This window comes from Alosa pseudoharengus, unplaced genomic scaffold (assembly GCF_046254945.1).
Source record: "Alosa pseudoharengus isolate Yale_2024_CS ecotype anadromous, Long Island Sound unplaced genomic scaffold, YU_APseudo_1.1 YU_APseudo_1.1_scf_1, whole genome shotgun sequence".
In the NCBI taxonomy this organism is placed as follows: domain Eukaryota; kingdom Metazoa; phylum Chordata; class Actinopteri; order Clupeiformes; family Clupeidae; genus Alosa; species Alosa pseudoharengus.
This window is the reverse complement of record NW_027468564.1, coordinates 51,371,621-51,384,661: the sequence shown is the minus strand read 5'-3', so window position 1 is coordinate 51,384,661 and position 13,041 is coordinate 51,371,621. Positions and strand designations below refer to the sequence as shown.

Sequence of the window (13,041 nt, the reverse complement as noted above, 5' to 3'; positions counted from 1 at the left end):
AGCAGCACCTCGGATCGGGAGTCGAGCGTGCTGACAGTTGAGGTAAAAGCCCAGGCTACTAGCTTGCAGGCCAGCAGCACTATTGAGGTGTCGGGGAGTGAGGTTTACCAACATTCTACAAGCACAGATAAGCTTGCTGGCATCTGTTACATTATGATAAAGATAATTAAAGGAGGAACATTTCACAACCACCATGATTGGGTATAATAAAATGCATCCGAGAGTCTCTCAGAAGTAAAGATGCAGGGGTATTCATCACTCTGTGTTAACCATTTGTGTGGGCAAATAATAAAACAATATAAGAATAATGCTACTTAACATGAATTTGCAACAAATTTAGGGATTTCATCATCTACAGTAATATTAATAGAATCCAGAGAAATCTTTGAAAACAAAGGACAGAGCTGAAAAACAATATTGGATGACCGTGGTCTTTTTGGACATCAGATGGCACTGCATTACAACCAAACCTGTTTTTGTAAAGGAAATCATTGTATGGGCACAGGAAAACTTCTAATAACCATCATCTATGAACACAGTTTGATACTCCATACACAAATGGTAATGTAAACTTTATGCAAAAGACGAAATTGTATTTAGACATGGTACCACAATGCCACCGTCTTAGCTGGGCCTGAGTTCATTTAAATGGACTAAAGTAATGTGGCTAGACCAATCAAAATATGTAATTCTTTTTGGAAATCATGGACTCCTCTGGGCTAAAGAGGAGAGGGCCTATCCAACTAATGCAACTTGTTACAGTGCCCATTTCAAAACCCAGCATCTGTGATGGTATGGAGGTGAATCAGGGCATACTCACACTATGCCATCTGTACCATACCCGAGTACGTTTGAACCCCAAAGTCCGGTTCGTTTGACCAGTGTGATCGCTCCGTACCGTACCCGGGCACGGTACGCTTATCCGTGCCCGGGTCCGCTTGGGGAGGTGGACTAGGGCACAGTACTGTACAGCAGCTCAACCGTGCCTGGGTACAGTTTGATAGTGTGCAGTGTGAGTGCGGACCAAGAACGGGAGAGAACCGTACTCCGGCACGGTACAAGTGAGAGTGAGTACGTCCTATGCCTATGGTGGGCATCTACCACATCTGGCAAGGCACAATTTATTCTGAATGATGTATACAGGTTTTGAGCAACATATACTGCCATCCAGACAACGTACAGTATATTCGAGGGAAGATCTTGAATGTCAGGAAAACAATGCCATTCTGCACATAGTATAAAAGTATGGCTCCATACTAGAAGAGGCCAAGTGCTAAACTCTTGATATGTTGTCTTTTCTCAAATAAATAGAGAGTTAAAATGATTTGTAAATCATAACACTCTGTTTTTATTCATATTTTACACCGACGTCCCAACTTGTTCGCCCCCTATTAAGTCAGGTTCTGCTCAAGGTGTCTTCCTGGATTATGGGAGTTTTTACTTGCCACAGTTGCCATATAGCGTCGTTGTGTTCCTTAAATGTGCAGAAAAGTAATGTTGGACAAATACACTGAAAAAAACAATACTCTGACAAATGCCCTAACCAACACAGACCTAACACACAGGCACAGAGACATATGAAAACATTAACCAAAATAACAAACTTGCTTTCCAAATCATCAAATAATCAAAAGTTGGTCATGGAATGCACAGATCAACTGTGCTTTTAAATAGACATTTCTATCAGCATGCTTCAGGTGACACGAATGCAAAAAAAACATGGGGCAAGACATATTTTTCCTTGATATTATGACTGACATATATATGTATAAGCATGATCATCACATCATACCTTTCCAGATATGGGTAGCCTATACTGCCTTGAAAACGACATAGCCTAGCGCAGGGGTAGGCAAACTGCAGCCCGCGGGCCGGATCCAGTCCGCCATGCACTTTAATCCGGCCCGCCGAGCATATTGTTAGGTTATCAGACTGCTCGCTATTTTTTTTTCCTGCGATAGAGACAACGTTGGCTAGCTTTCCTGCAAACTGCTGTTCCCTCTTCTTGGAGAACGTTTACAATGTCAATGTCAAAACATCATGATACATACAGATGATAGGCCTACTCCTTGTTATCTCCTTTGCAGCAGATCGAATTTGAACGTTATGCTACTCCATTTAACTGGGAACGTGTGTGAGCGCTCACGAGAGGGGGAGAGAGCGGCAGGTACCAGCTGACTTGTCATTGTTGATAATTGATATCTCCTTCTTATAAGAAACTTTTAAAAGGAAATCATGGAGGCAACAGTTCCCACTACTGACCATTTATAAATGGTTAGAGGGCACAGCCATAGGTACAGCACTAGCAATAGTGGAGCGGAGCCAGCAGATCATTGAGAACTAAACGTGAATTGTTCTTAAAGCGACAGTGCACCATTTATAAATTTGTTAAACAGCATCAAATTAGCAGTATTTTTTTAAACAATTAATATCTTAAAACAAAATTACTTTTTATACTAACTGATAGGCTAAAAAATTTATTTTTTTGTGTGTGTTGTGTTGGGAGGTTGGGGGGTATGGCATCGCCACCTGCTGGACATCAGAGCAAACTGTGTCCCTGTACTGCATCAGCTGGTCCAGTCCACTACATCGCCACCTGCTGGACATCAGAGCAAACTGTGTCCCTGAACTGCATCAGCTGGTCCAGGCCACTCTTCAGCTGCTTGGACAGCTCCCGGATCTTTCTGGCAAACTTGGTCTCCGAGCCCTTCTTGAGCTGCTCCTGGTCCTCCTTGGAAAAGCAGATGTCCATGCTCATTGCAAACTGTGTGTACATGTTCCACAACAGCTGTATTGATTCAGGAACAATGTTTTGGAGGAAGTGAGGAAGAGGAAGTGATTTAACAAAGCATTGGCACATGTTCCATTTTGACAAGTTATGAAACAAGCTAATCACAGTTTACAATCACAATTTCAGGATTAACCTATAATGAAACAGGATTACGTCTGGACATGTAACATATCAAAACCTACCAAGTGAATCTGAAACGCGAGTCAGCTCATCTTGTGTGTTTTGAAGTCGGGCTGCCACCTTGCGTAGCGTTTTGGCAAACTTGTTCTCTTTGCCCTTCTTCAGGCGCTGGTTGTCCTTCTTGCTGTAGAAGGTGCCGATGCCCCCTGCGAACCCTTGGAGGAAGTCAGACGACTGCCCGCCGCGCCCAGCCCTAAAGCCACCTCCCCGGACAGCCCCAGCATGCTGGCCACTCGGCTGGTGTCCATGTCGACGCCTTTTAAGATGGAGAGGTGGTTCCGTCCGATGTGCTCCATCCCCGTGTAGATGAACTGGAGGCAGCTCTCCATGTCCTCCAGCTTCTTGCGGTAGTCCTGCACCAGGGCCCCCAGCACCCTCTTGTCGTGGTCAATGGCCACCTTGTTCTTGATGGACGCCTTGGTGAGGCCGCCTGCCGCCTGCCGCCAACACTCCTACGCCCACTGCCGTGATGGCCAGAGAGGCGCCCATGGTGAAGGGGGCCAGCACGATGCCCGTCACGGCTGCAACGCTGCCCACGGCCCTTGTCGCGCCACCCGCTGCCTTCAACTTGCTGTAGGCCTTGCTGATGTGGTCGGAGCCGGAGTTATCTCGCCGATGTGATTCTGCAAGGTTACTCCGTGGGTGGACATGAGGAGCCGGTACAGCTGAACGGCTCGCTGGACACGGTGGACTTTCTTAGCCAACATTCTGAGACAGACGGAGAGAATGTATGCATTGTCATATGAGACTTTTTTACCATGTACACCACATACCTTTGTGAAATATATTTCATATTTATTTAATGACTACTAGGCTCAAGTCCATGTTTATAAAGGTATGTCTTAACTGGTACAAATTGGGAAACAGTACGAATTTCATTTGTTCTATACCTAGGGGGCATAACCAATCAAAATGTACTGCAAGTTAGATCAAAGCATGTGTGAAATGAATGAATGCATATATCACATTATGTGGACTAGCTTACTCTCAACAACAGCCATATGGTACCTACCTAAGCTCTGTGTCTGGAGACTGGGACATTTTCTCCCATGCTGAAAGACAATCAGAACACTAAGTTGTTATCGTTGTCAACAGATGTGAGGAGGGTGTTATATTTGATAAGAGCACATTTCTGAGTTGATAACTGTCGGCCCCATTGTGAGGCCTATTATTAGGACTTGACTTTGTGAGCGCTGGTGACTGGCCTTGTGACATGCAGTGCAAATACGTTCTGTAGTGTTCATGGTCATTAGCTGGCTCACATCCATTAACTCCCAGCACCAATACTGACACAGGATAAAGACACAGGAGTCATGGGCTTTAGCTTTTGTTAGTGATGATGGAGGTTAGTTTGATTTGACACTCACGTTTCACAGTTCTCCACCACGCCATGAGTTCCTCATTACTCTGAGACGGGGGGAAAAAAACAAGTTTTACAGGAGGTATGTATCCATTCCAAATGGTCACATCATTTGAACCCCATTGATTTGTCCAACATTTAGGAGAAATGTTAAAAGAAAAGGCAAAATGGCAATAATAGTCAAATAATTGTTGGTGTCAACATTTGCACTACTGCAGCTGTAAATCTTATGTAAAGCCCCATGTTTATGGAAAACCAAAAATGTCACACTCTTTCTTATATGATCATATCTGGTTGCACCATGCTGATATAAGCTAAGCTATTACACACTACAGAATATCAGAAAAAGTCAACAAAAATTATCTGTTCAATTATCAATCATCCTATGTCTTGGCTTACACATTACAATTAAAGGGCGGGGGTAAATAATAAATGTATGAAATTGATTTCTCCCAAAGCCATCTATTGCGCTTTCTACTCTTTTGTTTAGTCATGGCAAGACTGTGACACAAACATTTCTTCAAGACAATTTCAAACCAGCCTTGGCTTAAGAATGAAACGCACTCATTTCCAGCATTGTCACCATTATGAACTGTACCATGACACACTGAGCTTCAAGCGAATCTCTTCTTTGAGGCCTTGGGAGTGAGCTGGACCCAGATGGTTGATAGCCAGGTACGGGAGGATAGGGCCCAGGTGCTTGATAGCCAGATACAGGGGGATAGGGCCCAGGTGCTTGATAGCCATGTCTGGGAGGATTGGACCCAGATGGTTTATAGTCAGGTACGGGAGGATAGGGCCCAGGTGGTTGATAGCCAGGTACGGGAGCATAAAATGGGTTGAAGCCAGAAGAAGCAGTAACTGGTGGGGCTGCAGCCTAGTGTTTGTGAAAACCAAATTTTAACAATGCCCTTTTAAAAGGAAATTTATGAAATATTGCCATTTGGCCTCAATGAGGTGATTAAAGTATGCTTCTATTAAAAGATAAATATCGCAAAACATGTATTATTAGCAAGTTAAAAGTGTGACCCAGTTTTGGAGTCATTCACGACTGTGTGTCTTATTTCTCAACAGATCTCAGGAAATGATGACTTCCTCCCGCTGTCATGTGTTTACCTGTAAAGGGTGAGTTTCTGTGTCCAGGAGAGCTTCCTCGTAGCTCGGTGGCTGCAGGTCCCCTCCGCTCCAAACATTCTGATAGGACGGTGGGGGCGGTGGGGCTGCCCATCCTCTCTGAGAAACCAGACAGAGCACACTCACATGCTCAAGCTCAACGTTACAGTTCTCCTTGCTGACATCGTGATGTTGGTTAAATACGAGCTCATTAAGTGGACGAAAATGTAAATGTCAACTGGAAGGGTCAGGTGAATTTGATTGCCAAATTTCAGAATGTAGTTTTGGTATCAAAATGTCATATCTTTTCTCAGAGATGGTCTCAATGATTAAAGTCTGCTTAAAGTCAAGTCAAATTCTTACAGTTTGTGCATGATTACATTATATAATTATTTTAAATACTGTAGCCTAATGGTGGATAATCTATATATCATTGGTGAAGTATGATATTTCTGAAGTGTTAAAGATTAAAAGAAAAAATAATAACAAAAACTGTACAGAACCGAAAACCTGTGGTGTATGAGTCAATGTTCATGTGGGAGTCTTGGGTGACCCGAGCGGCAAACACTCTCCAAAGTGTTGAGTCTGCTCCCTCTGTAAAGGTTTCGGCCTCTGTGGCCTTCTTCAGGGCAAATTCACTTCATCTGCCCTGAAGAAAGCCACAGAGGCCGAAACATGTTGGTTTTTTAATGGATAGCCAAGTTTAAGGCTTTTTAATTTATATTCCTTGTGAGTGCCTCAGAATTTCATAAACATAAACTGGTTTTGATCAAGACAATTACTTTAGGTCCCTACAGGAAGGTTATTTATCTTCCCAGGTGGACTAGCCTACACTATGACAATATTACCTTGATATCGTCATTTTATAGCCCAAAATACAAGTTGAATTGGTCTTATGTTAGGTTTAAAGTAAGATGTATCAGAGAAAAACTAAGTCAAGCTTAATTTAGTTCATATTTTAATAGTTCATAGTTTAAAAGACTTGTAATGAAAAAATGGATTTTACAGCATTTTCCACCCCCCACCACCCTTGTTTTTTTTGCTTCGCTTCGCTTTGCTTCGCTTAGCAACGGGGACGCTGGCTGTCTGACCTGTTTTTATTCGGATATTTTAATATTTTACTATTTTATTCCTGATAATTTTTCTTCAATTATTGTAGATTCGTTAATTTAGCTGTACAGTTATAGATAACATTTTTTATTTAAACGGTTTATTTTGTTTTTCCACACTTTTATTGCGTTTTATGAAGTCTGCCTCTAGTCCGAGTTCTACCTGCGCTGTTTTTTCGCCTGGTGATCAGCTGTTCTCCCCCCCCCCTTCACTGCTATTGGACTTGCTGTCTGCTTGTCTGGTGGAAGCTGTGCTGGATTCGAGCTTGCTAGTGTCTCTCTCCTTTTCTATCCTGAATACGCTGGGTTCATATAGTCGGTTGACTGTCCAGCTGCTGGTTTAGTCGGTTGACTGACCAGCCGGACATTGAGGCTTCGTGCTAGCTAGGACCTAGGTGATTAAATTGCACACTTTGGACTGGCTGATGCATCAAGCCGTGTCGGAGTTTGTGTTTTGGCTATGGGGGGTTTTCAGTACACACCCCTTGAACTTCGACAGTTCGCCTCCACCGACACCATCAACATCGAGGTGCTCCACCTTTGCCGGGCAGCGGGGATCCTCCGGCGGAAACGCTACTTGCACAGAGGCGTAGGTCGCTCTATCATCCCTCCATCATCTCCATGGGATTTCTTGCCTAATCAACGCGGTTTTCCAGAGCAGTCCGCTCCCGCAAACAACTCAGTGTCAGTGGAGAATCTACAGCGACCAACAACGCAGCGAGAATCTGTCTCTCACATCTTGGACAACTTCGATGGAGCTGCTGAGAATGTCACATCACCATGTCAGACTGCGCCTGAACCGCCGCAAGACCTTCATCCGAAGGTAAAAGTTCTCACAGCTGGTTCACCGCAGGAAGTTCTGCAGCATGCGCAAGACCCTCCTCCCGTCAAATTTGCGTTATTGAACGCACAATCTATTTGTAACAAGACTTTCATTTTAAACGACCGCTTCACGTCTCATCATCTGGACTTTTTGTTTATAACGGAGTCTTGGCTCAGCGGTAACGACGTCATTCCACTTGGAGAACTCTGCCCTCCTCACTGCAGCTTCATGAATTCCCCTAGGGCTACTGGTCGTGGAGGTGGTCTGGTCACTGTTTATAATAACAACTTTAAATGTAAAATTGTACAAATTGATATGTTCTCCACTTTTGAGGTACAGCTTGTAAAGATAAATGCCACCCTCCTCTGTGCATTAGTTTACCGACCACCAAAAATTAAGCTTAATTGTAATTTCATTCAAGAATTTGCTGATCTACTATTTTTTATGGCCTCCCGCTCTGACAATTTCATGATTTTAGGGGATTTTAACATTCACATCTGTTGCCCATTAAAACCTTTGGTTAAGGACTTTTTATGCCTTGTGGACTCTTTCAATCTTGTGCAATCTGTTATGGCCCCGACACATCAGAAAGGCCACACATTAGACCTAGTATTGTCTTATGGTTTCAATGTTTCCAACTTAGAAATTATGGATGTTGGGGTCTCTGATCATTTTTTGATTTTATTTGAATCTATTTTGTTTTGTCCCCCTGTATCTCCCCCTAAGTCCTATTCCTTTGCCCGTTCTATTAATTCCACCACAGCCACAACATTCTCTAATACTTTCATCCTCTCTCACTCACCTACTATCTCTGTTGCTATTTCCACCTGCTCTGACATTGAAGAATTAGTCACTCTCTTTAATGCATCCTGTCTTGAGACCTTAGACTGTGTTGCCCCACTAAAACAAAAGCGTGTCAAAACTATCACCACTCCATGGTTAAATGCCACGACCCGTTCTGTCAGAAAATCTTGCAGGAAAGCAGAGCGCAAATGGAAAAAAGAGAAGCTTCAGGTCTTCTATGACCTTTTCAGAGATTCTCTAAAGACCTACCAAAACTCTGTTAAGGCAGCAAAGGTTGAGTATTATGCTCAGCTTATCAACAATAATGCTCATAGGCCTAAAGTTTTATTTAATACCATTAACTCTATTATAAATCCTGCCTCTGCGTCATCTACTCTTGCCCCTTCAACAGAAATCTGTGAGAAGTTCCTCAACTTCTTCATCAATAAAATTGACAAAATAAAATCTCAAATCTCACCTCCAGATTCGGATCGATCCCTCAGTGATAGAACTTTCACCTAGCTGCCTCCAACAGTTTCAGGCTATATCTTCCTCCCAGCTTTCTGAGGTGGTCTCCCATATGAAATCTACATCCTGCCACTTAGATGTTTTACCTGCACGCCTTTTTAAAGAAGTTTTTACCATCATCTGACCTCTTGTATTGGCCATAATTAATCACTCACTAACCAATGGAGTGGTCCCCTCAGGTTTTAAACGTGCAATTGTGCAACCTTTACTTAAGAAACCTAACCTTGAGCCCAGTGACCTGAAGAATTATAGGCCTATTTCTAAATTACCTTTTCTGGCAAAGATACTAGAAAAGGTTGTCCTCTCTCAGGTTTCTTCTTATCTGAGTGAGTTCAATATATGTGATAAATTCCAGTCAGGTTTTAGATCTCTGCACAGCACTGAATCGGCCTTGCTTAAAGTCCAAAACGACATTCTCTTAGCAGTTGATTCTGGATCTTGTGCCCTCTTGGTGCTTCTTGATCTGAGTGCAGCATTTGACACCATTGACCATAACATCCTATTAAAACGCTTGGAGGATGAAGTTGGTCTCCAGGGTTCTGTTTTGCAATGGTTCTCTTCTTATCTTAGTGATAGATCATTTTCAGTTAGTTTAGGCAATTTCTCCTCTTCCTCTGCCCTTATAAAATGTGGTGTTCCTCAGGGTTCCATTTTGGGCCCTCTTCTATTCTCTCTTTATATGCTACCCCTTGGCTCAATTTTTAAAAAGTATAACATTCAGTATCACTGCTATGCAGATGACACTCAGTTTTACCTGCCTGTTAACACTAATGGCATTTGTTCTTTGGAGAATATTTTTAACTGTCTCAGTGACATCAAATGCTGGATGGCAAGAAATGTTCTTCAACTGAACGAAAGTAAAACTGATATAATTATTTTTGGCCCTCCAAGTGATGTTTCTATCTTGAAAAATGCACTAGGACCTCTCTCTGCAAACTGCCACAGTGAAGTAAAGAATCTTGGGGTTTTCTTTGACTCCTCTTTAAATTTTCATAAGCAAGTAAATAGTGTGGTCAAAGGCAGCTTTTTCCAGTTAAGAACCATTGCAAAACTGAAGCCCTTTTGTCCTTCTCCGATCTTGAAACTCTTATACATGCTTTCATAACTTCTAGACTAGATTATTGTAATTCCTTATATGCAGGCCTGACCCACTCCACTCTCAACAGACTTCAGCTAGTTCAAAATGCAGCAGCTAGATTATTAAGTGGCTCTAAGAAACGTGAGCATATAACTCCTGTGTTGGCTAAGCTGCACTGGTTACCTGTGGAGCACAGAGTTAAGTTTAAAATTTTACTTTTTGTCTTCAAAGCCCTCAGTGGTCTGGCACCTAGTTACATAGGTGACCTACTAACTCCTTACAGCACTCCAAGATCACTTAGGTCTTCATCTCAGAATCTTCTCTATATCCCCAAAACATGCCTTAAAACTAAGGGTGATAGAGCCTTCTCTGTTGTTGCCCCCCAACACTGGAATAGTCTACCTGTACATATTAAGTCCTCTCCAACCATTGACTGCTTTAAGTCTAACTTAAAGACTTTCATTTTCTCCCAAGCTTTTAATCTACCTTAATACCCCCCCCCCCCCCCCACATACACACACTCTTTATTCTTTATTTTATTTTTGACCAACTTGTTTATTATTATTTCAATTATTTATTTATTTTCCCCCCATGTTATGTGATTATTGTTGTTGTACCATTGTCATTGTTTTATGTTTGTTTGTAAGCACTTTGGTTCAACTCAGTTGTTTTTAAATGTGCTATAGAAATAAAGTTGAATTGACTTGACTTGCTTTTTTCCTAAATGTCTATTATTTGGACCATTTTAAGTAAGACAACTGAATAAAAAAAAAATGTATAGACATTCATGCAGTAAAGGGTTAAAACGTTTAGCTTAGGATTTATTGAACCACAAACTGCGAATCTGGCAATTTCTTTCCAATTTTAGGCTACCGAAGTAGTCACGGTTATATTTGTTTTATCAAGTTGTTAAATGTCATGTTAATGAAGCTTTAACAATATTAACGGATGTTTGGCAGACAATGTAAAAAATAGTGGTCCATCCTACTTCTCAAAAGTCCACCCTGTGGAAAAATTCTGGCTACGCCACTGGATCGGAGCATTTCGGTCGGTGCCATAAAATTATCGACGTTCAGTGCCCAGGAAAGCCCAAGTGTTACATAAATGTCTTACCCCTGCCATATCACTGGATAGAGATGTCAGATGAGAGTATTCCAAGTAGTTTACGGGCAAGTCCACTTTAGCCAAGTGAAGAAGGTACCAGAGCGGCTCATGTTTTAAATTTGCCGTGGATGGTGACAAACTTCCGTCATTCTTCTCACAGTCATAGCAGTATAGCCTACAGTTCGGTGCGTTCTTCATGCGCATGGAAAAAAACATATTTCTCAGTGAAAACATCATCAAATCACGTCGCTTCATGTGGGAAACAGGGGGAAGGTTTTATTTGAGTTGCCCAGTTGGGAGCTCGTCGTCACAATTTGTACTCCTCGTGGACTTTCATGTCCAACCATTTTAATGTGAACTTGGAAATTTGCCGTATTTGTCTCTTGAAAGTTGCATATCCTTCTTTCACAAGCGTCTTACACCATAAACAAATACCGTATGCAAATAGCCTACAGTTGTTTATTTAAAATTAGTGAGCATAGCACATGAACACTCGCAGTGGGGAAAACAACGTAACCTACTGTAGGCTAATTACAAAGGCAGTCCCTGATATTCCCAGGTGGCATGAACGGAGCAGTAGCCTCTGTCTAGTGCCGATTTAGTAATTATGACCGCCGCGCAGCGAAGCGGCGGTCATATAGGTTTAGTCAGATTTTTTTTTCTTTTTCGCATGCCCAAATTTCTGTCAATGAGTCCCGGGACACTGAAAGACCGGGGTAGACGAAACTTGGTGGGCATGTAACCCCATATGGATAGCATGGAACCATCGTTTTTCGTTTTGATCTGTAGCCCCCCCCCCGCTGGACTGCACCCCCCGAAAGGAGGGTAGGGCAGACACAGTTTTCTGTGAATATCTCGAGAACCGTAAGGTTTAGGAGGACCATTTTTTTTGGTAAGTTGATCTCAAGTGGCCATGTCAACCCATTCCATAACCACTCATTTCATGTATAGCGCCACCTAGTTAAACCCAAAAAAGTAAAAATGAGGTGTCTTTCAGTGTCCCAGGAATCCTTGTTGGTGTATGTCACTAAATGTACAGATACATTATTTTATTGTAAGGCCCCCCCATGAACGAAAGTACATAAAACTTGGCATGCATTCGGAGGGTGTCATAATGATCCTACACTTTTAATTTCGTGCAGTTTTGACCTTGACAGCCAGAGATATTGTGATGAAAACACCTACTTTTTTGCTTTTTAATTTTTAACTAGGTGGCGCTAAATGAAATAAGTGGTAATGGGATGGGTTGACATGCCCCCTTAAGACCAACATACATAAAAAGGTGGACCTCCTAGGCCCTACGGTTCTCGAGATATTCACAGAAAACTGTCTCCGGCCACCTACAGGCCAGTTGGTGTATAGGAACATAAATTAATTTATTGTGTGGCCCCCCATGAACGGAATTCCACAAAACTTGGCGTGCACAGAGGGTGTCATAATGATCCTACACTTCCAATTTCGTGCAGTTTTGACTATGTTAGGTCACAGATACCTGCGATTACAACACCTAATTTTTACTTTTTTGTGTTTAACTAGGTGGCGCTATACATGAAATGAGTGGTTATGGAATGGGTTGACATGGCCCCTTGAGATCAACATACAACAAAAAAATGGTCCTCCTAAACCCTACGGTTCTCGAGATATTCACAGAAAACTGTGTCTGCCCTACCCTCCTTTCAGGGGGTCCAGTCCAGCGGGGGGGCTACAGATCAAAACGAAAAACGATGGTTCCATGCTATCCATGTGGGGTTACATGCCCACCAAGTTTCGTGTACCCCGGTCTTTCAGTGTCCCGGGATTTGGGCATGCGAAAAAGAAAAAAAAAAGAAAAAATCTGACTAAACCTATATGACCGCCGCTTCGCTGCGCGGCGGTCATAATAAACCACAGAGACTTTGTTACGCATGACCATCACTTTATCAAAATCCAATACTGAACGCTCTGGAAATTCACAATTTCGTCGCCGTTTAAAAAAAAAAAAAAAAAAACATAGTCCAGTATTTCTTTCGAAATTGAAATGAAGTTGTATGGACTGGACTATGTTTTTTTTTTTTTTTTTTTTAAACGGAGAAAAACAAAGAAATTGTGAATTTCCAGAGCGTGTTACAACAAACTCAGCAATAAGACTCCTACGGACTTAGGGACCCTCTACTCACTACCACGTAAGTGTTA

At 42.3% G+C, this 13,041-nt stretch overlaps 1 protein-coding gene across 1 annotated transcript; it reads right to left on the bottom strand.

The window, feature by feature from the left end:
- Positions 1 to 2,584: 2,584 nt before the first annotated feature.
- Positions 2,585 to 6,306, bottom strand: LOC143119443 (uncharacterized). The gene is made up of 8 exons (XM_076280954.1): positions 6,293 to 6,306; positions 5,448 to 5,622; positions 4,930 to 5,208; positions 4,339 to 4,378; positions 3,984 to 4,023; positions 3,544 to 3,679; positions 3,109 to 3,408; positions 2,585 to 2,764 (listed from the first exon to the last, which is right to left on the bottom strand). Exons 1-8 carry the CDS (start codon positions 6,304 to 6,306, stop codon positions 2,585 to 2,587), a joined length of 1,164 nt encoding a protein of 387 aa, XP_076137069.1.
- Between the last annotated feature and the right edge of the window lie 6,735 nt (positions 6,307 to 13,041).